This window comes from Labrus mixtus, chromosome 21 (genome assembly GCF_963584025.1).
Source record: "Labrus mixtus chromosome 21, fLabMix1.1, whole genome shotgun sequence".
Taxonomy (NCBI): domain Eukaryota; kingdom Metazoa; phylum Chordata; class Actinopteri; order Labriformes; family Labridae; genus Labrus; species Labrus mixtus.
The window spans coordinates 19,909,624-19,935,308 of NC_083632.1; the positions used below are offsets into that span (position 1 = coordinate 19,909,624).

The 25,685-nt window shown below is 44.1% G+C and overlaps 1 protein-coding gene across 4 annotated transcripts; it reads left to right on the top strand.

Moving 5' to 3' along the window:
* Positions 1 to 24,573, top strand: ep300a (E1A binding protein p300 a). Of its 4 annotated transcripts, none has more exons than XM_061028814.1 (31): positions 1 to 494; positions 2,295 to 2,962; positions 3,977 to 4,156; positions 4,415 to 4,745; positions 5,173 to 5,292; positions 5,604 to 5,843; positions 6,192 to 6,294; positions 6,447 to 6,572; positions 7,061 to 7,178; positions 7,439 to 7,580; positions 9,217 to 9,291; positions 9,568 to 9,653; positions 9,900 to 10,052; positions 10,558 to 11,043; positions 12,156 to 12,558; positions 12,699 to 12,817; positions 13,055 to 13,118; positions 13,316 to 13,491; positions 14,579 to 14,667; positions 15,748 to 15,858; positions 16,105 to 16,161; positions 16,301 to 16,378; positions 16,480 to 16,547; positions 16,731 to 16,881; positions 17,009 to 17,155; positions 17,278 to 17,391; positions 17,547 to 17,712; positions 17,884 to 18,051; positions 18,147 to 18,308; positions 18,611 to 18,892; positions 19,034 to 24,573. In XM_061028814.1, exons 1-31 carry the CDS (start codon positions 401 to 403, stop codon positions 22,280 to 22,282), a joined length of 8,526 nt encoding a protein of 2,841 aa, XP_060884797.1. In that variant the 5' UTR covers positions 1 to 400; the 3' UTR covers positions 22,283 to 24,573. The 4 variants fall into 4 exon arrangements, with proteins under 4 accessions (XP_060884797.1, XP_060884800.1, XP_060884799.1 ...); XM_061028817.1 differs by having other exon boundaries at positions 15,778 to 15,858; XM_061028816.1 differs by having other exon boundaries at positions 5,173 to 5,286.
* Positions 24,574 to 25,685: the final 1,112 nt, after the last annotated feature.

The window sequence follows — 25,685 nt, forward strand, 5'->3', positions numbered from 1 at the left end:
CAGACTCCGCTGGAAAGGAGGTCGAAATGACGGATGTAAGCATGGAAGAGAGACCCGGGGACAGTTTATTTACATCCGAAGACGCTGTGTAAGTTTAGAGGGAAGCCGCTGCGTGTGTCTCCCTCTTTACTTTCACCGACCCCCTCCTCCTCCGCTGGCAGAAATTTATAAAGAACAAAAAATCCGACGAGGGAGGGAGGGGGGTTGATATACGCCGAGGCTGAAATCGAGAGGCGAACCCAGGGAAAGAGGAGTAATTTGTACACGGGACTTTCCCCCTCTTAGTCCCCCAAAAGGAGGGGGAAAAGTCGCAATATTGGAAACGAAAAGGAATGAGCTTCTAAGGGCGTGAAAACGTCTGCAGTTGTGGATACTTTATATATTTTTATTTCGAAAAAATATGGCCGAGAACGTTCTGGACTCTGGCCCGCCTGCAGCCAAGAGGCCTAAACTCTCCTCTCCGGCACTTTCCGCCTCCGCCAGCGATGGAAATGGTAAGTATTTATTACTGATACAGTTTGTTACAGTGATAATCAATCGGTTTATTAATTTTCAACCGCTTGTGTCCACTTGGAAGGCGAGGAAAACGCGTGATTACTCCTCTGTTTTTGTCGTAGCTTGCTAACGTTAGCTTGCTAATGAGTGTGTGTGTCGGACGTGAAGAGGAGCTCCCACAGCTAGCTTGCATGCTAACAGCCATTTTAGCCGGAGGTAGCTCTGTTAGCTCAATCGGCTAATGCTATGTTAGCTAACTGAATGCGGGGTCCTCAACTGACGGTCCCGTGTCTTTAATGGGCTACTTTAACCGGGGCTTATAAACGCCAAGACAACTTGTAATAAAGTTTTTGTTGTGTTACAGCCGTGTTAAAGTGGCTGTCTGCTGCAGCTAACTCGTTTCTGTTATCTTGAGATTTGAGGGCTACTAAAACAATCTGTTGTGTTGCCCCATCATAACTCACATTAACATTAGCTCTGTACTGTAATGTTAAGAAAAACACAGGTTGTCAATCTGGTGTGTTTAGCCTTGTTGCGGAGCTAAATTTAGGCCCACAGGTCCGACTGATTGTTGAGCCTAAATTGCCATTGTTGGTGTGTTTTTATGGATGTCGTGTGACAGCAGCTGGAATAGTGGCCTTCGAGTAAAAACTGAGGAGCATGGACAGCGCCATGATCAGCCACTGCGATATTAACCAGCAAGGCAGATAATGATCCATGCACGAAGTAGAAACTCGGATTTAATCGCTTAATCATTCACACAATTATTGCCCTTAAACAGCTGCATCGCAGGGTGTCCACTCAGATATGGTTGTCCCTGAAGTCCTACATGTTACCTTTCATGAGCAGGTTTAGTGCACTGCTGTCAAGGAAATTATGGGAATCAAAGGGGTGACATTTATTGCACCCACATGTAGTGTCTCACAACTTACATACAGACTGTTTATGGTTTATTTGAGAATAATATATAAAGGAATTAGTTCATGCACAAGGTTACATGTGTCTCTGCTTTCACTTCAAAAAGCTCTTTCTAATGACTACAAGTTGTTGATTTTTAGATTAAGTTAATTTAAGGTTTGGGCTTTTTTAATATATTATTTTCATGTTGAGCAATTACTTAACATATCACAGTTTATCTGAATGCAAAACCTTTTTTTAAATGATTCTCAATCTGACAGTGGTGTCTTCTTCAAAAGTGAATGTCATGTATATCGTAAGTTATCATTGTATACAAACATTTTGCCTTAAGGTCTGTTGGGTTGTGTATTGTTTGATCTTGAAGCCATCTTTAAGATACAAGATGTTTTTAATTACCTTAGCTGCGTGCCGTTGATCCTTGCAGATGCAGTTGAACGCAGTTAGTGTGCATATCCTTCGACTTGGCTCCATTTTGTGGTGTTACTTCTCTGAAATGGTCCATTCGTCACCTTGTCTGTACAAACCTGCCTTAGTAACATGTTGAATCACTTTACTGGTCAGGGATTCTCTGTGAGGGCTTGTGGGTGTGTGTGTTTGCATACATATTTTTGAATGCCAGCTTCACAATCACACTAAATTTCATTTGGATCGGTTTAGTTGTGCCGGATAGCATGTCTGCAGAGACAATTTTTCATACACGTCTAAACATCTTTTATCAGATTTAAATGTCAGCATGCAATGTCGTTTTCACACAACAATTTTGAAAAATGAAGGATTATACTATCTTAACATGGCCGTGGCTCTTTTTGTCCTATTCACGCTTATTCTGATTTGTCTCCCAACTTATTGTCCTCCCCACTTTTTTTTCTTCCCAATTTTAGATTTCGGCTCTCTGTTCGACCTGGAGCATGATCTCCCAGACGAGCTCATCAGTTCCAATGAACCAGGTCTGGTTCTGAATGGTGGGGACCTCAGCCAGTTGCACACCACACTGGGAGGAGGACCTGCAGGGCTTGGTCCAGGTGGAGGGGCAGGAGGAATGGGTCTTGGTCTTGGCCCTGGAGGGGGTCCTGGTGGAGGTCAGGATGCGGTGGCCAAGCACAAACAGCTGTCTGAGCTTTTACGTTCAGGAGCACCATCGTCTACCCAACAAGGGCACCAAGGAGCCATGGGCAGCCAAGGAGGCCCCACTGCCATGGGGCAACACTTGGCAAACATGAAAGCTTCCCCTGGCCAGGGGCCTCCACAGATGATGGGCCAGGGGCAGCAGCAGCACCTCTCCCCTCAGCAGCAGGCCAACATGATGCAGCAGAATGCCACTATGATGGGTGGCATGAACAGGGCCATGATGGGAGCACAGCAGAAAGGCAATAACGGACAGCAGCAGCCAGGCATGATGGGAAGTCAGGTGATGAATGGCTCCCCTAGGATGGGCTTTGGGAATCAAGGGATGGGTGGCAACAGTAATCTGCTGGCTGAGACCCTACAGCAACCGGGGGCTGGAGGTCAGGCTGGGATGAGAGGCCAGCAACCTGGAGCAATGAACAAGGTAAGGACCCCTTCAGTTATAGATATAACATTTATTTTTATTTCAACTTGATTGGATTTGTAAATTGCATATTGGTAAAATAAGTATCTATCTGTCTTGAAGTATTGTTGTTTATGACCGAACACATGAGCACGTTTCATTCTGAGTCAAGATCTTATGTCTAAATGAAAAACGTATTTTATAGCTCTTATGCTTTGAGTTGAAGTGGCAGAAAAATGCTCTGCTTATGTGATTGACAGTCCCTCAGGAGTGACAGTAAAAATGTTGCTGCGGCAAGCTGCTGTTGTCGCTGAATGAATGAATGTGGCGCGGAGACACTGATGTTTGATCCTGCCATAGAGATCACAAGCAGTGAGATGGTTTCTGGGTTGCGTACGAAAAGAGTGAAAAAATGTTTTAAGGTTTTGAAGGCAATTGAAATGATAAACAGAAGGGGATATATGCAGGGTACTGATGAGTACCAGATCTGTGATTTAAAAGAAATGTTCAAATAACCTGTTTAATCTGAGAAAATGGGAATTATTCAAAACTGTGGTTTCAATATGCTGGGCAGTGTTTCTGTAGTTGATGTAAGATTTTTGGTTTCCAAAATATTGTTTTATATTTTCTAATAGTTTATAACATATTTTAAATACTGTAAAAAAAAAAGAGAAATCTCTTCCTTCAGTAGTTGCTGTTGAGCATTAGAAAGTGCAAGTGGTATAACAGACGACTTAATAATTTTTGGGAAATTAAAACCTTTTAAATTTGGCTTTGATGGAATTTATGATGTGTAGAAATATCAACAGGTCATTCTCATTTATGAGCTAAGTTTTGGGATATTGCAGAGACACAGAAAGCTAAAATTGCTGTGACATTTACGTCTCAAATATGATCACTGAAAACAGTAAAAAAAGTATATATGGTGCACTTGCATACTAAGTTGTAAAATGACTTCGCTTGGTGTATCCTTCATCATCATGTCAAGCTCTTCATATCTTTTTATTGTTCGCCATTGTTTTTTTCTCTTCCAAGATGGGGATGTTGGGAAATCCAGGGGGCCCTTTTGGAGGTCCGTATGCTGGGCAGGGTAATCAAGGCCTGGGAGGGGCAGGGCTGGGCCCTCAGCTCCAAAACAAAGGTCCCATGGCAAACAGTCTTGCCCAGTTCAATGTGGACAAGAAGAACCAGCCCATGCAAGGAATGGCTGCCATGGTAGGGAAGCAATTAAGTCTAAAACTGAAAATGATTGAATTGTTTTTGCCCTAAACCCACCTCCCTCGTATCCCACTAAATAACTTCCCTGTTCTTTTAATATCTCACACTCCTGTTTTTGTAAATTAAGCACCACCTTCTCTTCCTGTCCTTCCTCTTTCCTGCTTCCATCTACCTTATCTCTCTCAATTTCGCGACAACTTAAATCTTGCCTCTTCCATGTCCCTGCTACTTATTAACTCCCACTTACCTTTCCAGGGCTCCCAACAAACACAAACGGGCGTGGGTGGCCCTTCAGGTGCACCTTTAGGAGGGGCCCCAGGGATGGTGCCTAACGCTCAGGCAGGTCTGGTCGGTCCAGGTGCCCAGGTTTCGGCAGCCACTGCTGCAGCAGGAGCACCACCTACAGCTGACCCTGAGAAGCGCAAGCTCATCCAGCAGCAACTGGTGCTCCTGCTCCATGCACACAAGTGCCAGCGGCGGGAGCAGGCCAACGGTGAAGTCCGCCAGTGCAACCTGCCCCACTGTCGTACCATGAAGAACGTCCTCAACCACATGACTCACTGCCAGGCTGGCAAGTCCTGCCAGGGTGAGTAAAAGGGATGCTGCATGCTTCTGGATTGAGAGGCAACTATAATATATCTAACAAGCAGGCTTGTTACACACAAGATGTGTACTTTCTAATGCTGAATATATAGCCCACAATGCCACAGTAAAGCTCTTAAGCAAACATTGCAGGAGGCATACGCAGTATAGGGAAATAGATGCACAGACGACTATTTTTAATACAGAAGTTTACCTATATTATATCGTAATATACACATCAACAACATCATTCAGTTAACTTCACAATCCTTTTCTGTGTCCTTTGGATTCAGGAATGTTTTTTAATTGCAACAAAAAGGCACCTTTAACTCAACTTTGTTTGAGTCTTGTTTTCCTGCCTCGTTCTCCTCCCTTAATATCCTTTATATGTTTCCTTACTTCTCCTGTCTTTCTGCCCCTTTTCTTCTCAGTGGCTCACTGTGCATCATCGAGGCAGATCATCTCCCATTGGAAGAACTGCACGCGGCACGACTGTCCTGTGTGCCTGCCGCTGAAGAATGCTGGCGACAAGAGGAACCCGCAGTGTGAGTGTCTGTATCTGACCAAACACATTATTTTTGTTCTTACTACACTGTTCTTCTAAGTAACATTATCATATTGTGTTATTGTCAGATCGTCAATTCATTTTTTTTAATGATATTGCTGCATTAAAACCTTAACAGTAGTTGTGGGGGGGAAATTCATCCATAACTTACTTAATGTCAATTTGAACAATTTTTTTATGATTTCATGTAAATATTTTTTCACATGCTTTTCGTGAGCTTAGTTTTTCTAGTTCTTTTTTTCCATTAGAGCAGATCAGTTGCATTATTTAACAACATCTCTTCTTTTTTCATGACAGCTCTACTTGGTGCGGCTGCTGCAGGTCTGGGCAGCTCTCTTGGAGCAGTACCTGGTGGCCAACCAAGTGCTCCCAACCTCAACCAGCCAAGCCAGATTGACCCCAGCTCCATAGAGAGAGCCTACGCAGCCCTGGGCCTCACTTACCAGGGTAACCAGATTCAGGCTCAGTCTGCTCAGCCCAACATGGCCAACCCAGGCATGCAGGGCCAGGCAGGCATGAGGACTCTGAACCCAATAGGTGAGTGAGAATGCATGTTCAATCAACCTCAATCTCTAGGGTATTTCAGAGGAAAAATATGCCATCCTCTGTGATTTAGTGCTTAGCATTTTTCATAACAATGATTTTAAGAACACCTCCAATATTTATTCTACATGTTGTGGCATATGAAGTATGTATTTTTCTATACTGGGAGTGATAAAAAGAGTTAGATGTATTTCAGTGAACTTGTACCTTAATAACCTTTCACATGGCTCAAGGTAAAAGAATACAGTCTGAACAGAAACATCCATTACAGTGTAACAATCATTACATTTAAAAGGGAAACACACATGCAGACTATCAATATCCTGTCCTTTCCATGTTTAGGTGCGAATCCTATGGGAGTCAATGGAGGGGTGGGAGCTCCAACTCAGAGCCAAGCTAACCTGCTGCAGGATACCATGATGCACCTCAATGTGACCAGCCAAGGGTGAGCAGGAAGGGAAACACAACCTTCATTAAAATCAGCTACCATAACTAGCCGCTTAATCACGTCATCACAGTTCTACATCATACCAACTTGACATGTCCATGTATTTTTAAAAAGTTAATCATTCATACCATGCCTCTTATCTCTTCCAGTCTAATGAATGATGCCAGTGGAGTCGGCTCCATGCCGACAGCAGGCCCTCCCTCTTCTTCAGGTATGAGGAAAAGCTGGCATGAGGACATCACGCAGGACTTAAGGAACCACTTGGTACACAAACTGTGAGTATTAAAGAGGGACCCCGCACTACCTTAATGTTCCCATTTTTCACAAAATGCTCTAACAAAAACAAACCTCCACTCCAGCCTGTCTCCAGCTTCTTCGATTTCATTCAAGCTGTCTGATCATATCCCCCCTTTGCACTTCTTAAATGTAACTTTCTGTGTTTACAGGTGAAGACTAGGTTACTTTATTTGTTGACATTAATGCTGGAAGTATGCAAACACACTAGCACTCTGATTACTACTACAGTCAGAGCTTAGAACATGTTTGTTGCTAATGGATAATAATGTTAACTTAACATGGAAAAACTGCAGAGCTAAGACTTTGCACAAACAATACAGACACTCACACACTGGTCATAAAAGCTCTTTCAAGGGGACTATGAGTGTGGTTTAGCCATATCAACACAAATGGGGAAAAAAAAAATGAGAGTTAACGGTGCAATTGTTTCCCCTCTTTCCTTTCCCATTTGTTTTCCCACCTCTAGTGTTCAGGCCATCTTTCCGACTCCAGATCCTGCTGCCCTCAAGGATCGTCGAATGGAGAACCTGGTGGCCTATGCCAGAAAAGTTGAGGGGGACATGTACGAATCAGCCAACAGCAGAGTAAGTTTCTGTCTACTTTAGCTTACTCAGATAAAAGCACTAACCAGCTGTAGTTTGTTAAAATCACACAATAAATGTGCCATTGTGTTACTCGAGAGAAAACCTAGAGCACAAGATTTTGTCTATTTACAAGTTCTGCAGCTAAGTAACCGCTTCCAGTGTGTTCTGCTGTTGCTAATTATTTTAAATTAAACTTTGTAAGATCTTTTTATCTTCTAGCCTTTTTAACCCTCTTTAAATGCTTTCCTTGTTCTCGACAGGCTGAGTATTATCACCTGCTAGCAGAGAAGATCTATAAGATCCAGAAGGAGCTGGAGGAGAAGAGGAGGACCCGCCTCCAGAAGCAGGGTCTGGGCATCGGGCCTCCAGGCATGGGTCAGCCCCCCGCAGGAATTTCTCCGAGTAAGTGGACATGCAGTACATGCAGAAATCTCCTGAAAAACTCAGGATATTTCCCGGAGGGGCTTTATATGTAAACGCTCTGACTTCACCCGGAGTTTCTCCTGCCAGACCCCTAGTATTTTTTTCCCTGAGCAAGTCCGAGTGGGCTCATGTGAGAATGCCACAGGATATTCTCCGGAGAATTCCCCCCCAGCCAATAGGAGGGGGGAGTGACATTTATATACTGTGACTGCTGCACATAATTAAACAGCTGCATTATGTTTTCTGATCGTCAGTATTTTGTTCTCCGCTTTTTTTTGTTGATGTTGTCATTCCATTGGACTACACCTAGCATTGATATAAAGGCAAATATTGTAATTATAGCGGACTCTGTTGCTTGGTCCACTACTTCTGCGTTGTTTTTTTTTACGTCAGGTCTTACCTCAGGAGACCCACCGCCCCCCTCCTGTCTGACAGAGATATACATGTGAAAAGCCAGGTCGGGAGAATCTCCGGAGCAATCCTCCTGAAATTATCTAGATATTTTCGGGAGTGCAAACGTGTGAAAACGGCTCTATAGTGCTTTCACACCTGCACAAAGCTCTTGAAAGACCTCTGAAGTTTTTTTTGGGTTGAATGCATGTGTGAACGTAAACAGCCAAATTTTTCACTCAGACTTTATCCAGAGTTTCTACTGCCAGCCACCTAGTATTTATTCCACAGCGAGTGGATTTGAAAACACAGCAGGATATGATCAGGAGAATTCAATGCGAGTGAGTGGTGACTGTATTCACACCACAGGTTTTCTGTTGATATTGTGAATGTGTCAAACTACACATAGCACTGCTACAAGGGCAAATATTCTCTATCTATCTAGCATCTTTTAGTGGACTGTTCTTTTTACGTTTTGTCTTGACTTAAGAGATCCACCCCCCCCCACCCTGTTAGTCTCCTGCTGTGAGGTGAATGTGTGAACAACCATATCAGGAGTATTTCAGGGGCCGTCCTCCTGAAATTCTCTCGAGATTTTTATGAGTGCATATGTGAAAGGCTTAAGATGAGCTTATGTTCCATTTTTCTCCAGGCATTCATGTGAACGCTAATTTAAATTGTCTGAATGTGACATTTTAGCTGTCTTTTGTAACTCTAACTTCATGCATTGCGATCTGTGACCCCTGATTTGTCACCTCAGGGTATTTTGTATCACACTCTATTATCTTGATATGCTCCTAAATTTGATACAGCTTTTTTTGTAAGCTGAATCTTGAATCTGAATCTCCCCTGGCCATGTGTTTTTACAGTTAATTTGTCATGCTAGGTCCTCCAAATAACATGGCTTGTCTCAGTCCCTTCATACTTGTTGGATGCCTTGAGAGTTTTTTCGTTGGATCAGCTTGTTCATGTATTGTTAAGGGAACAACAGATTAGTTTAAAGAGGCTAAAAATGCACTTCAAGTTGTCCCTGTTCAGTGCTTAATTGCCACAAGTCCCCATGCCAATAATCTCCTCAGACCAAACAAAGAAAGGATCAAAATTTCCAGATGTTTACAAATCTCTCCTCAAATGCTCGGTTAGGGAACCATCACCTCTCCTTGTCTCCTGTGCACGTATGATAGCTTGATTTTTATTAATCTCAGTTCTCTTTTATAATTTACAGACGGTCCCCTTCCCGACCCATCAATGGTGCGACCACCAGGACCAAATCAGATGGTCAACAGAATGCAAGGCCCAGGTAAAGAACTGCTCAGATCTAGGATGTAAAATATGTGCGCCTCCATTTATTAGGGGACCAAAAATTAGATCCAGTGTTTGATGTTCAGTCGTTATGTTATTTTAAGTGAAAGAGCCCGAAACCTGTTCTGACAAGAATATAGAAGTAAAGGTTTGTATCAAAATCTCACTAGTGCACATGTATGATAACTAGTTTGAGAATAAAATGCAATAAGTAGTGTGTGTTCCCTTGTGAAATGCTTCATGTTGTATCATACTGCCCTCTGTGTTTGATCAGGTATGAATCAGTTCAATCAGATGGGGATGCAGTCTATGGGCCAGAGGTCCACGCCTCCCCTCTCCATTGGAGCATCTGGCAACCAGGTCAGTGCTGAACACACCAAGTGTTGATTTTAATGAATCCAGAAACACAATAAGTAGTCTTTTTTATTATTCAGGTTTTTTTTACATTGACAACTAGAGTATAATGTTTCTACTAGTGTTTAGGACAGATTTGTAAAATAAAGTACAAAGTTTGAAAAGGGAAAATGAATTGTTAGAGATTATTTTTTAAAACTGTCCTTGAGTGAGGCATTTTTTTAAGACCTCTGTTCCGCTCTTAATCTCTAGATGGGAATTGGCGGGCCGAGGATTGGGCAGCCAAATGTGAACCAGCTTCAGAACCAGTATCTGTCCCAGGGACAGTTTCCTGGCTCAGGACCTGGAGTTGGAGCATCTCAGTCTGGGATGTCCCAACCTCAATCACAGGCAAGCATGGCACAGGTAAGGTGGCTTCAAGCTCTTTTCCCTCCTTAAGATATCTGAATAGTAAATGTGCTTTCTGCTGCTGATTTTTTTTATGAAAAGGGAATTGGGGGGTGGGGGGGGGGGGGTGTGTTATTGTAGATACCTGTGTAAAATGCAAGAATTTAGTTCAACAGGATATATTTGGGTTCTTTTTTACAGTAATGGATGTTTTTATTGGTCAGAGTTATTGTCAGGCCCTGAACAGCGATTTCTTGAGCAAAGATTTGTGAAAGATATGTGTCTGGCACAATTTGATTCTTGGTGTGAAAGTGTTCCTGGGATATAGAAGACGTCCTACAGTAATAATTACCCAAAATTTAAATTACTGAGGACATGAACACCAATAAAAACTATTTCTTCCTTCTCTCTGCTATATTGTGAGAAAGTGGTACACGTTTTCTAAAGTGCAAATTATGAAGAAATAACACGTGTTATACTTCCTTAATGTTAATCTCTTTACTCCATTTCTCCTCTTCTAAAGACACAGATGGGCACTCCACCCTCTCTTCCAGTTGCTAGTCCTTTAGCACAGCCAGGTTCAGCCAGTGGTCCTGGCAGCGTGTCAAACGTTGGGCCCATGGGTCCTCAGAGTGTGGGTAGTGGAGGTCCCAACTCATCGGTTGCTGCGTCGTCAATGACTCCATCTAACTCAAACCAGCAACCGAACTCCATCCCCCATTTGGCCGCCATGCGTGGCAGCTCTCCTTCTCCTGCTCACAGCCGATCTCCCACTCCCCACCAAACACCCCCCAGACTAGCTGGGTCCCAGACCCCGCAGCCACACACCCCTAACGCACCACAGCTGGCTCCACCCTCGGTCCCCCAACAGAACCAGCTTGGCCAAGGTCCCGGCTCTAACAAGTCCCTCCAGCAGCAGCACATCGGCCCAGCTGGTTCCACCACTCCGTCTCACCCTGGAATGAGCTCCAGCTCCACGCCGCATGGTGCTCAGCTGCCACGCACTCCGGTCAGTGTTAATACTTATTCATTCAAACATTATTGTTTTTATTAATACTGTATCAGAAACGTGTGTCCTTATAAGTTCACTAATACTCTTCATCGTGAGACCAGAAGTTTGACTGTTGTCTCATAGCAATAGTATTTTATTTATAAAGCACATTTCAGAGCAGGCAAACTCGATGTGCTTTACATTGAGCTTAAAGGCTTTATATGTGATTGTTTTTTGATCCAGCAGATGTCGCCCTTGAGCACCAGCATGAAAAACAAAACAACTTGCGCTGCATTGTTGTGTTAGCATGCTAATGCTAGCGATCTTTATTATGCTCGTATCTTCACACTGCATGTAAATTTACCTGAAATGAGCGTGATCTAGAAACACAGTTAAGCAGTGAGTACAGTATGTTATTCTTCTTTTCTCTAGTCCCTCAATTAAACAACTTTTATACACGAGGGGAGGAGTCGGCCGGCCGTCCGTCCAGGCGATGTAAACAAAGTGAAGATGGGACTCAGAAAACTCTGAAAGCATCACAGACAGTGGGACTCGGGTGTTACACCCATTATAGACAGTCATGACTCACAGAGTTATTTTCAGAGGATATACTTGATTTCTATTACATTTAATTGTGAAAAATCGCATATAATACCTTTAAAGACATAGTGATACAATCATTCAAAATGTGTTTCCACGGTTATGCTTAAGATTCAGAAATCAAATCAGTAAAATAACACACCACAAAGCAATCATCAACAGTAGTGCACATACAATACCCGTGGAGCATAACCTGTACGTATACCTGCAGAGCTTCAGATGTATTTCTTCCTCTGCCTTGTACACACTGCAGCATGATCACCTGAACACACACACAAAGACTAAGTATTCACATGCTTGGGAGAATAGATAGGTTTCGGGTTTAGCTTTCGCAGTAGAGGACCCCAGGTCTTTGAGGCTCTTATGATTAACCTATGTCTATTGTTGGTGTTGATAGCGATGCGTTTCCCTTTAACTGCTCAATTAAAAAGCAGACTATGCTGAAGGGATGAAAGATTTATTTGTTCACTTTAATGTATCACTGTGTGAGATTTCCCTGCAGCTGACACTGTTTCTATATCTCTCTCTAGCTGTCACAAAAGGGTTCTTTCCCCGCGGACGGTCAGGCCATGACTCCAGCTTCTGTCAATAGTCTGGACACTTCCTCCCAGCCACAGCTGGACACGTCAGCCGCAAGCGTGGACACCAAGATGGAGATAAAGCAGCAGGACGAGGAGGAGGAGAGCGATACAGGCAGCTGTTCAAAAGGAGGGAAGCTCAGCAACCTCAAAACCGAGGAAAAACCTATAAAAACAGAGCTGAAAAAGGAGGAGTGCTCAGGAGAGGTAGGTAAAGGAGCTGCCATGGATACATCGTCAACAACGCCGACAGCAAGCGTGAAAATGGAAGACAGGAAACCGGAAGTGAAGAAGGAGCCAAAAGAGGAAGAAGAGACGTCGGACGCGACGCAGCAGGCCCCATCGAAAAAGAAAAGTAAATGAATGAAGTTTAGATCTTTAGTGTACTTTTTCTCATATATTTACATATGTTGTCATAGAATCTTTAGGGATACAGGCATGTGATTGTTTAATCACTCATCCTCATTCTTCTATCTGATCTCTATTTCCTTCCAGTTTTTAAACCAGAGGAGCTTCGTCAGGCCCTGATGCCCACGCTAGAATCTCTCTACAGACAAGATCCAGAGTCTCTGCCCTTCAGAATGCCTGTAGACCCACAACTGCTGTGCATACCTGTGAGTATCCCTGCAGAGCTTTAGATGTATTTCTTCCTCTGCCTTGTTTACACTGCTGCATCTCTGTCAGTGCACGTTTTTGTTCACATTCTTCTCCTCTGTTGTGAAGTTTTAATTGCCACAGTCTGCTCTATGTAGTTTAGTTTTCTCACCACATGTCGTGCTTTACTTTTGAATATGATTATTTCACTAAAAGAATCAAAGTTTGAAGAATAAATGCTCATTGGGTTCTTGCAGGACTACTTTGACATTGTGAAGACTCCTATGGACCTGTCTACTATCAAGAGGAAGCTGGACACAGGTCAGTAGTTGCTGCTGATATATTAAACATTTGTCCATCAATAAACTTTTCTCTGTTTCTTTCCCAACGATTTAAAATGTTGATGTATTTGTTTTGAAGTTTTACCTACATTTATGGTCAATTGGCTGTTAACCCTATTATAGGAAATGCTCCGATGTTCTTGTTTTTTTAATTCCCCTGCCTTGTTTGGTGTGTAGGTCAGTACCAGGAACCCTGGCAGTATGTGGACGACATCTGGCTGATGTTCAACAACGCCTGGCTGTACAACCGCAAAACATCCAGAGTCTACAAGTACTGCTCCAAGCTGGCCGAGGTCTTTGAGCAGGAGATTGATCCCGTCATGCAGAGCCTCGGTTACTGCTGTGGGAGGAAGGTGAGACATAAGGCTTAACGGATGAGATTGGAAATGGTTGTGTATTGTTTAAACAATCAAGAAGAAAGGGTTCAAGTTAAACTGCTCATGTGTTAAAGGATCAATGTATGAACCTAAAGATGGACCTGTGTTTTAATATCTTATATGACATGGGTATATGTATAATATATCTGTATGGTGTTTTGAGTGCATGCTTCAAATGCAGATATTAACTTCAATCATACACATCTGAAAATGGAGGCCGTGAAGAGGGTGATGGCTAAATCTGGCCTGGGGCATGCCACCGCCATATCACATTTCAACTCCCATTAGACTCTGCTATTTTTGGTTTTGCAGGCAAAATAACAAAACAGATTGACTCTTATTATAAAGGCTGACTGGAGGGTTACCTCTGACAATATATTCAGTATATATATTCATATTCATTCATTTGCACCTCAATGTGAGGGACGTGCTTTTGGGGCCGGAAATATTTGAGTGCTTTTTTGGTTTTATGCTGGAAAACCAGCCATGTGAAGAGTAAAAGAGGCAGAGCGTATTGGTCAGAAGGCATCATTTATGAACCTCTGTAAAGATGCATCTGAATATGAAAACAGAATTGTAATACATGGATACAATCCATGACTGGATTGTTGTCTGTTAATCAGTCTCAAGTTGCAAGTCCAACTTCAAACAATGACCAGTGGAAGGAAGAGGAAGTTTCAGATCTCCTTGATCACTTTTCTGGATATCTTCAGCTCTATGATAATGGCTGTTGCACCCAGATACAAATCTCTTCTTCAAATGTTGTCAGATTGGTTCTGAGAAAGGTGACAATTAAAATTTACTTTGACATTAGCTGGACTTGTTCTACAAATCTTAGCCAACCCGACATCAGCTCAGCTCAACTCTTCTAGGCGGGAAACCGATGTTTTCGCTCAGTTAAAGTTCACTTTAGTTTCATTATAAGCAGTTGGGTAATCTTGACTACCAATGGAAGCCAAGAGAAGTATTTTTTATACAAAGAGTGTGTTTACCCTCGATTAGGCAACATGTGTGTGACTAAAAGCTTTTATTAAAGAAATGTGTTTTTGTTTCTGTCCATCAGCTGGAGTTTTCTCCTCAGACACTCTGCTGCTACGGGAAGCAGCTGTGCACTATTCCCCGAGACGCTGCTTACTTCAGCTACCAGAACAGGTATGGCAGGAGAGAAACTCCCATGTGAAAAAGGGTGGAAGGATTATTATTTGGATGAGTGAGTCTTTATAAAGTTTTAGATTACTTAGTAAAGAATCCAACAGACAGCAGATGACTTTGTTAGAGAAGCAGAGGTTGACACTGAAACCTTTCATCAAAGTGTTCATCTGATTAATTTTCTTCCCCAAAACACTTCCCTTCATGTTCCTCATAACTCCATGTGTAGCTTAACGCAATGGCATTTTAACTGTCGGTTCTCCCTACTCACATTCTTGAAGTTGTTTGGAGTGTCATTAGACTAACCTATAGGTAACATCCCAGCTCAGCATGTTTGACTTACCTTTGTTCTTTGTGTTAACAAGTCTTGTTGATACTTAAATGCACAGTGTGTGGACACTCTCTTCACAGAGGAGGCAGCAGTGATCTCACTATGGTGTTCACTTCCTCATAGATATGTCCACAAATCTCTAGATTCTACATGTTTTTTTTGTTCACACCCTTGAAAGCCTTAAAGGAATGGGAAAGGACCGACTTTAAAATGAGCTGCTTGAATGAATGAATGAGCAGTCGTCTGTGCTTACCTGTTCATATGTGTTCAATGTCTGCATTATGTCCTGTGCTGCCACTTCCTGCTCTAGTTCCCTCCTCGTGTTTAGCTCCTGTTAATTCTGCTCCCTCTCTGCTAGCTGTGACGGTGATTGTTGTTGCTCATCCTCTCATGTCCAAATCGCTAATCTTTGCTTTGCCTCGGCTCTCTGCTGTGTGTTGTCTTGGATGTTCGTCTTGTCTTGTTCCTTGTCTGTGTGTGACTTGTCTGTCTCCCTCCCCCTTCCAATGGTTGTGAAATCAACATTGGCTTGCTTTTGCCTTGCCCAACCATGCACCCCCAAACCCATCCCCCTCACCCTCACCCCTCAAAATCATGACTGGCTGTTTCGATGACGACTCCCCGCTGTCCTGCGCTCCTCCTTCCTGCTTGCTCCGCTTGTGGCACCCTATCCTTGCCCATGTCCTGCACCGATTGGTGACTGCCCTCCCGTGCGCTGTCTGTGATTGACTGTGCTGTGGGGAATGGTGTAGTTCACCAAAATTTGGGCTTATTGCTGACAGGTACCACTTCTGCGAAAAGTGCTTCAACGAGATCCAGGGAGAGGCGGTATCCCTGGGAGACGACCCAACACAGCCTCAGACGTAAGTTATAGCCGGTTCAAGAAGAGTAAACTCTAACTTTCTTAAAAGGAATCATTTAATTTTTAAAGATCTTAAATCATCAGAAAATAACTAGCTCTGGCACTTTTTTTTAGCTGCATGTGTGATAGTTTCTTTGTTGGACTTAAACTCTTAAAGTCATATTTGAAAATGTAAAATCCTTAAAAGAAGGGATAAACTATCTAGCCTGTTGTAAAAATGACATATTTTATTGCTGTATCCATTCAGGTCGATTAACAAGGATCAGTTTGAGAAGAAGAAGAATGACACACTGGACCCTGAACTGTAAGCGTACTCTTTAAAAGATGTTGAATCTTTAACTGAAAGTATCTTTGAAGCTTATTTAGTTGAATTTTATATCCTAAAGCAAAGTTTTAAGTCCTATGGTGGTGCAATTATAATCAAACTCTATTACCCTTTCCAGGCTTGTTGAATGTATGGACTGTGGGCGCAGGATGCACCAGATTTGTGTATTACACAATGACACAATCTGGCCATTGGGGTAAGAAGCAAATTCTGATTCCTATCCTTTCCAGGCTCAGTGGAAATTCTTAATGTGATTCACTAAATATGGTTTGTTATGTTCTCAACTTTCTTTGACAGTTTTGTATGTGACGGCTGCTTAAAGAAGGCGAATAAGACGAGGAAAGAGAACAAGTATTCTGCCAAACGTAAGTGGCAATGTTTGGATTTTTAACTTGCATGCTTCAACCTTCATTTGACCTTTATTTAGGACTTTGTATGGCATAAGACAGAAGCTGAGATGTTTCGACATGAGTTTTTAGATTCAATAATTTTGCATCAGTAAACTAAAAACTAAAAAATCTATATTTTCTTTGCTCTCCCAAACACAGGGTTGCCCCATACAAAGTTGGGCATTTACCTCGAGCAAAGAGTGAATGACTTTGTGAAGCGTCAGGGCCACCCGGAGTCCGGAGAGGTCACTATTCGGGTTGTCCACGTCTCTGACAAGGTGGTGGAGGTGAAACCAGGCATGAAGTCCAGGTACGAGAACAATAGTAGACATTTCTATTCCTCTACAGAGTAGGAGATACCAAGTGTCTAATAATAACATTTATCTGGTTACAAAAGGAAAAAACGCAACCTCAAACCTGTGTCCTTTTGTCTGCAGATTTGTGGACAATGGAGAGATGTCGGAGTCTTTTCCCTACAGAACAAAAGCTCTTTTTGCTTTTGAGGACATTGATGGAGCAGAAGTCTGCTTCTTTGGTATGCACGTTCAGGAGTATGGATCTGACTGTCCTCAACCCAACCAGAGGTAAGGATATCACTGTATTTAATTGAGACTTTTTCCTTTACTTTGCAGTGATTTAGAAAGAACGTAATGTTGAATTTCAGCTCTTGCAATATGCATAAATATTTCCTCTTCCATCCACTCAGGCGAGTTTACATCTCCTACCTGGACAGTGTACACTTCTTCCGGCCTCGATCTCTAAGAACAGCAGTCTACCATGAAGTCCTCATCGGCTACTTGGAGTATGTCAGGAAATTGGGGTGAGTAATGCTGGTCAAGAAAACATATATATTGGTCATTAGTAGCTGATTGCTTACAAAAAAAATTCCCCAACTTCTCCTGTCACTACGTTTATTTTCCTTAGTCTGTAAATACATTTTGCTCTTGTATGTTCAATCTCGGTTGTCATCCTCAGCTATGTCACTGGCCACATCTGGGCCTGCCCGCCTAGTGAAGGGGACGACTACATCTTCCACTGTCACCCGGCAGATCAAAAGATCCCAAAGCCCAAACGCCTTCAGGAGTGGTACAAGAAGATGCTAGACAAAGCTGTGGCAGAGCGGATAGTGCACGATTACAAGGTACAGCAGCGGCATTCGACTTTATTCTGTCATGTGTTTGAGGACCGATTAAAAGAAATCTGACGTCTGTTATCTTCCAGACATACTGACCCCTTGGCGAACTTTCTCAATTGTGTGTAGCAGCACAATTTACAGGAAGACACTAACTTTATTTTCCATTTATCCCCATAGGATGTCTTCAAGCAGGCGACAGAGGATCGTTTGACCAGTGCCAAGGAGTTGCCTTACTTTGAGGGGGACTTTTGGCCCAACGTGCTGGAGGAGAGCATCAAAGAGCTGGAGCAGGAGGAGGAGGAGAGGAAAAGAGAGGAGAACAGCACTTCAAACGAGAGTATTGATGTAAGAATGCTACAGTCTGTCATCATGGTCCTGAAGAGTGTCGCGTCTCCCACGGTCTATGCTCACAGGTATTTGTCCATTTCTTTCTCCTGCAGGACACAAAAGGTGACAGTAAAAACGCAAAGAAAAAGAACAACAAGAAGACGAGTAAGAACAAGAGCAGCCTGAGTCGGGCAAATAAGAAGAAGCCGGGTATGCCAAATGTCTCCAATGACCTTTCACAGAAACTCTACGCCACTATGGAGAAACACAAGGAGGTATGAGATGAAGGAATAATCAATCTTTATCAATCACGTTTTCTTTGCATAAGGCCAATTCATGTTATCTTTAGGCACATTACAAAAAGAGCAGAAAAAGATCCTTCTCTTGACTTTATTTTGATACATAGTGCATACTTGAATACACTCAATTTAAAAGCTTGCTTGTTGTTGACTGGGTGATCGGTTGATAGCTCACTTAAACACCATATACTGTATATGACATTCTGCCTCAAAGGTGAAAACCTTCTGAAGACTATATTTCAGCTGTACCTCATCTGTTCCTCTTCAACCTTTCACAGGTGTTCTTTGTGATCCGGCTAATCGCTGGTCCCATGGCAAACGCCTTGCCGCCCATCACAGACCCAGATCCCCTGATGGCCTGTGACCTCATGGACGGCCGCGATGCTTTCTTGACAATAGCCCGGGACAAACACCTGGAGTTCAGCTCGCTGAGGAGGGCCAAGTGGAGCTCCATGTGCATGTTGGTGGAGTTGCATAACCAAAGCCAGGACCGCTTTGTCTACACTTGTAATGAGTGCAAGCACCATGTGGAGACTCGTTTCCACTGCACTGTCTGCGAGGTGAGTAAGGGAGGGGTCGTTTGGATGGGTCTGATTTGTTGTAACACATTAGGTGAAGATAAAACATGTAGGTTTGTTCGATTTATGTTGTAATTAAAGCTGCAGTGTATCACTTATAAACCTTTTGACTGTCTCCCACAGGACTACGACCTCTGCATCACATGTTATAACACTAAGGGTCATGAACACAAGATGGATAAGTTAGGCCTCGGTTTGGATGATGAGAGCAGCAACCAGGCTGCAGCTGCCACTCAGAGTCCAGGAGATTCTCGCCGCCTCAGCATCCAGCGCTGCATCCAGTCCCTCGTCCACGCCTGCCAGTGTCGAAACGCAAACTGCTCTCTGCCGTCCTGCCAGAAGATGAAACGGGTCGTTCAACACACGAAAAGCTGCAAGAGGAAAACCAACGGTGGCTGCCCCATCTGCAAGCAGCTTATCGCTCTGTGCTGCTACCACGCCAAGCACTGTCAGGAGAACAAGTGCCCAGTCCCGTTCTGCCTCAACATCAAGCACAAACTCCGTCAGCAGCAGCTGCAGCACCGGCTCCAGCAGGCCCAGATGCTCAGGAGGAGGATGGCCAGCATGCAGAGAGTTGGTCAGGCAGCTCCTGGAGGAGCTCCTGGGGGCAATGGCCTCCCCTCTCCAGGAGCCAACAATGGAGCAACTGGTCCCGGTACGCCTACATCTGTTGGTACGCAGCCCCCTACCCCACAGACACCCACCCAAGGCAACATGCCTGCACTCCCTCAGCAGCAGGGAGTCGGGATGGCTGGAATGGGGGGAATGGGAACTCCAGGCCAGCAACAGCAGCTTCAGCAGCAAGGAGGTGCAATGCCCCCTCAACACCATCTACATCAGTTTCAATCAGTGGCAGGAGGAGGGGGGATGATGAACTCTCCCCAGCAACAGATGGTGCCTCAGCTCCAGCAGCAGCCTCAAAATGTCCAGCAGCTCCAGCAGCAGCATCCTGGTGGTTTGCCTCCATACAACCCCAGACCTCCTGGAGCATCTCCTCTCCACCAGTCCCTTGGCAAACCCGGACTGGGTCCTGCTACACCACCACAGCAGCAGCAACAACCCAACCAGGGACAGGGGTCCATGCCTGTACCAGGCCAGCAGCCAGGGCCCCCTCTGGCTGCCGTGGAGACCGCCCTTAAGATCCAGCGCCTTGCAGAGAACCAGAGACAGATGGCCCAGGCCCAGGCCCAGGCCCAGATCCGTGGCCTTGGACAAGGGGGCATGATACCACCACACCCTCACCACCAGAACGCCCAGAACCAGATGGGCATGCCCCACATGGGGGCCCAAGGCATGCCCCCTCAGGCTCAGGCAGTTGTTGGCAGGACTATGTTAGACCCACAGCAGCAGGGAATGCTTGCAGGGATGCAGCAGGGTGGTGCTCAGTCCCAGTTGCCACCTCAAGTTCAGCAGCAGCTCCAGCAGGTCCAGCAGGGAGCAGGTGGACAACTTCAGCCAGGAAACCAACAGTGGGGGCCTGGGGGACCATCCATGAACCCACAACAGAGGCAAGGAATGATGGGTCACATGGCACCACAGCAGCAACCAGCTGTTGCTCAGCAGCAGCAACCAATGAATCCCCAACAACAACAACAACAACAACAACAACAAGGGAACCGTGGTCTGATGCAGGTGATGGGTGTAGCAGGAGGTGCAGCAGGTACACCTGCCGCACTCGCCAGTGCAGCAGCATCAGGAAACCTCCCACAGGCAGCGCTACAAGACCTCCTGAGAACTCTGCGCTCCCCAAGTTCGCCCCTCCAACAGCAGCAAGTCCTCAACATCCTGCGCTCCAACCCGACCCTGATGGCTGCTTTTATCAGGCAAAGAGCAGCCAGGTATCAAGGAGGTCAGGGGGGACCTGGGGGACCAGGAGGGCCTCCACAAGTGGGGCCTGGAGGTGTAAGGTTCCCAGTGCCTGCTGGAGGTCTTCCTGGGGCTAACATGGATGGACAACAGGTTAATGTGAACCAGGCAGGTCAGCCAGGAATGAACATGGCTCAGGGTGGAGCAGGTGGAGGAAACATGCCCACTATGGCTCAGCTTCAGCAGTTACAACAACAGCAGCAGCAGCAACAACAACAACAACAACAACAACAACAGCAACAGCGCCCAATGATGCCTGGAAACCTGCAGCAACAGCAAATGGCTGCATTACAACAACAACAACAACAACAACAGCAGCAGCAACAACAACAACAGGGAGCAATGCAAGCAGGGCAGCAAGGCAACATGGCCAACATGACGCCACAGTTCAGAGAGCTGTTGATGAGACGACACCTGCAGCAGCAGCAACAACAACAGCAACAACAACAACAACAACAGCAGCAGCAGATGGGAAACCACGGGCAGTTCCAGCAGCCTCAAGGTCTCCAGCAGCCGAGCTTCATGCAGCCAGGCCAGGGTCAACCAGGGATTCCTCCCTCTGCCCAACCTCAGGCTGGAGGTGGAGGCGTAGGGGGTCCCCAGCAGCAGCAGCAAGGAGGACCTCAGGGTGGGTCAGGCCAGATGGGGCAGCAAGGATACTCAAACTCAATGTCCCAGGTAGCTGCAGCGCTACAGCAGCGGCTTCAGCATCAGATGCAGATACAACAGCAGCAGCAGCAGCAGCAGCAGCAGCAACAACAGAATTCAATGGGAGGGCTTCAAGGACAAGATGGAGGACCGGGTGGGGGATCAGGAGGACCTCCGCTCCAGCCAGGACAAGGCGGACCAGGGCAAGGGCCACAACAACAAGGTGGAGTCGGCGGAGGGGGCGGTGGTCCCCCACTGCAGCAGACGACCCAGAGCATGCTTCACCAGAACATCCACCAGAGGCTCCTGCAGCAGCAACACCTAGGTGGGGGCTCTCCTGCTCACCACAGTAGTCCCATGAGTCCCCAACAGCAGATGGCGCAATCTCCCCACCCCCACCTTCAAGGACAAGGAGGCCTTGGTCCAGCAGGGTCGCTTAGCAGTCAGGTCCGGTCCCCTCAGCCCTCGCCGAGACCGCAGTCGCAGCCTCCACACTCCAGCCCGTCCCCACGCATGCAGCCCTCCTCCCAACCGCAGCCTCAGCCCTCCCCTCATCGTATCTCCCCACAGACCCAGACAGGCTCACCCCATCCAGCCCACTTAGGCCAACACCACCCAAGTATGGCTCCACCCCAACCCCCCCAGCAGCAGGCGTTATCACAGCAGCCGGGTGGTTCTGTAGACCCGGCTCAGTTCAGCTCAGAACAGAACTCTATCATGTCCCAGCTAAGTGGAATGACAGGAATGCACAGTGGGCAAGGGGGGCATTCGGACATGTTGGGTGGGAATAATAACAGCAACAACACCAACCAAGAGCTGGGAACGAACTTAAACAACAACAGTTTAGACCTGATGTAGCCTTGACTCCGTACTGTCTCTCTGTGTTGACACTGATCGGTCGCCCCGAACGACAAACTGCCACAAGTTTGAGAGCAAGGCGGGACTACGGCTTTGGGGTTTTAGAAGTTTTTATTTTTTATTTAAATATTTTTGTGATGTATAAATAAGAACTGAAGCTTCCTTCCTATGGGAGATGCAACATAAATCTTAGAAGTCAATTAATGAATAAATTAAAACAATGGTAAGTTATTGCTGTTAATATATATCTATATATTTTTGCCAATTGTGTACAAAAAGGTGGAAAGGCAGTGTTTCAGGTTGAATATATTTCTTCCTTAGTCTATGACACAATATTTTTGGGGACTGAGAATTTTTGCCTTTTTATGAATATTTTTAAGATTTTAAATGTGGCTAAAAATTAAAGTGAGTTGACACGATGTACCTTTTTTATTGTTTTGTTTTCCTCCTCAAACACCCGGTCACCGGTATCTATTTTGCAGAGTAAGTACATTTTATTTCTGAATTTACTTCTTTTTTTTTTTTCCCGGACCCTCCACGGACCGTTAAACAAGCGGCAACATATCTTCTTGTTCTGGACAGTTTTTACAGCATTGTACAGCGACTGCAACAATTCACATATATAGAATTTCTATTATTTGATACGTGGGAGGGAGGGTGATGAATGCAGTTTAATTTTGCCAGGTGTCTTTCTTTTGCATTTTTTTGTATGTTTTGGCAGGGTTTATTGGTTAGAATAAAACCTTGACAGTGTTTTGGGGAGTGGGTGTCATTGACCGCGGGTTTAGTCATATTTTTCAATGGCCAGATCTGCAGAACAAACCTTTGCACCCATTAGCCACATCTCCGCCCTCTATCTTCAGTTTTCCTATGAATGTGCACACCTCCCTTACCCCAACCCCCCACCCTAATGAAAGGAGGGATGAACTGTTGATTTCAGATGGTCTAGCTGTCAGATGCATTGTTTAAAGCTGGCCGATGTAAAAGGGTTTTGCGTGTAAATATATTCCAGCCTTGTTTATGAACTGTGACATGTGGAAGAGGTTGGTCAAGTTGTTTTGTTTGGGCTGCAGAGGTTTGAGAAAATCCTGCCTGTATCCTCACCCCCCCCCCCCCCCCCCCCCCAACGGTTTCTTTTGCTCCTCATCCTCATGACTGCCTCTCAACCACAAGATTTATTTCAATGTTAGTACTGTACAGAGTAAGAAATGGTGGACTTGGATACTGTTTTTTGTAATGAAAGTGAAAGATGTAAAAAAAAAAAAACATGTACATACTTTAAACCTTATGAGCAGAGAACTTATTTTCTGCTGCTTTCCCCCTCTTGTTTAATTGGATATTTGATGTATCTGTAAAGAAAACTACAAAAGTACTCCTGAGCTACTGTACAGTATTGAGATTTTTTCTTAAAGGTACAGTGTGGGGTGTGGTCGGTCACAAGCACCAATGCGCCTTTTTCTGTGTATTTTTGACAAGGTTTTAGGGAGGGAGGGGTTACTGCAACAAGTCACACACCTGAACAATCTCAAAACTTCAAACGGGAATCCCGTAGATAGCCGAGCCCAAGCACGGGCTCATTGAAGGTGTGATCTGAAAGAGTTTAAATCTGGTCATTTAGCTTTTTATGGAGAGGACTGAAGACACAATATTCACATGCTCACTATTTTTCTCAAAAGGTTGGGCTTGATGGGTGTGGGGAGGGGATGCATCAGAACCAGGTGGCAATATATCTTGAGACTTATTTTATAAGAAAAACAAGGAAAAACTGTCTTTTATATATAGATATATTATTTAATTTTATTTTTTGGAAATAAAACTTGAAGCTACAGGAATTATTAGATAAAAACATGTTTTGTTTTGTATTAAAGATGTTATGGTGATGCAAAAAGACACTGCAGACAGTCATTCAGTTTGCCCTGGGGAGGCCGTGGAGTATATTGTACCATCCTTTTTAAGAAATGTTTCATGTACATGAATATAGTTGTAAACATACTGAATCACTGTACAAACCGATGGCAACTGAACAAATAGTTTTGTTTTAATCATTTCTTCTCCTTAAAAGAGACTGGAAATAAGACTATTTAAATATTTGTTTAGTATTCAAATGGAATCTTTGACCACTTTTTCGTTCCTCTTGTTAACAATTTTGGTGCTTGCTGAGAGAAAGCAAAAATAACTGTTGCTCCATTTTCATTAGTTTTTTTTTTTTTTAAGTTATTTTGGTGGTCTGATTGTTTTTTTGCCAATAAATTAATTGTACAATAAAGTATGTTTGTACCATTGAAAAAATACTCTGTAGTTTTGTCTTTCTTTTTTTAACAGGTAATGATTATGAAAAAGGAACTCCCCGTATCTGGTGTCGCTCCGTTGGTGAACAGACGCCCCATGGACAGAGGCTTTCACCCTCGTCGCCGTGGTTGATGCTGGATCAACTCTGAAACCCTATTTGATGCAGGTCATCTCCCATTCCCTAACCACACTTCTGTCTGTTTACAGCTGTCCTATCCAATTAAAGATCCAAAGCTCAATAAAAAAATCTTTTAAGAAAATCCATATCTACTTATTTTGAATATTGAGTAGTGTAAATATTTACTAACAGGAAACTGCTGTGTAGAAATGGAAATAGGGTTTAAGGTAAACGTCCCTTGGAGAGGAGACATTTTATTTTGAAATAACACCTGTACGCATCCCAAAAAGTTATAAGAATTCAAAGCAGTGAGTATTAAAAAAAGGTTTACATTGAACACAAATCAGTTTACTGAAAATAATGAGTGAGGTGAAGATTCAATCTTAATTACTGTCACAAACAGGACCCTCTCAAATGTTATCAAATGTTTATGAATGAATTGCCTTATTACATTAAAAGCAACACAATCACTGATAGTATCGAGTAAGTATGACTTGTTTATTTTTTATTAATTTAAAACCCAGCACAACTTTATTAAGACAGTGTCATAACTCTAAAATGTTTGTCTACCGCAGGAACCTCTTCATAGTTCTAGGAACTGTAGAAACTCTCCTTTATTTTTCATTCTGCACTGCAGGAATTATTAACTATTTCAGTTCCTGGAAACCTTTTTAGCTCCTGCTTCAGAGTAGGTACCATGGCGGTGTGAATGTAGACAGAAAAAAAAAGTTCTCAGGGAACTCTCCAGTGGATAGTTCCACTTCAAAAAGTCCCCGGCACTGTTTGGTCCCAAAACACCTTTACATTACACTTACCTGCCCTTGGAAAAATTTATTTGGTAAAGTGTGTTAATGGGCTTTTTTGGACTGCAGGAACTTCCTCATAGTTCTAGGAACTGTTGAAACCCTCCTCCTTTGTTATTCATTCTGCACCGCAGGAACTATGAACTATTTAAGTTCCTAGAACCCTTTAGAGGAACCTTTTTAGCTCCTGCTT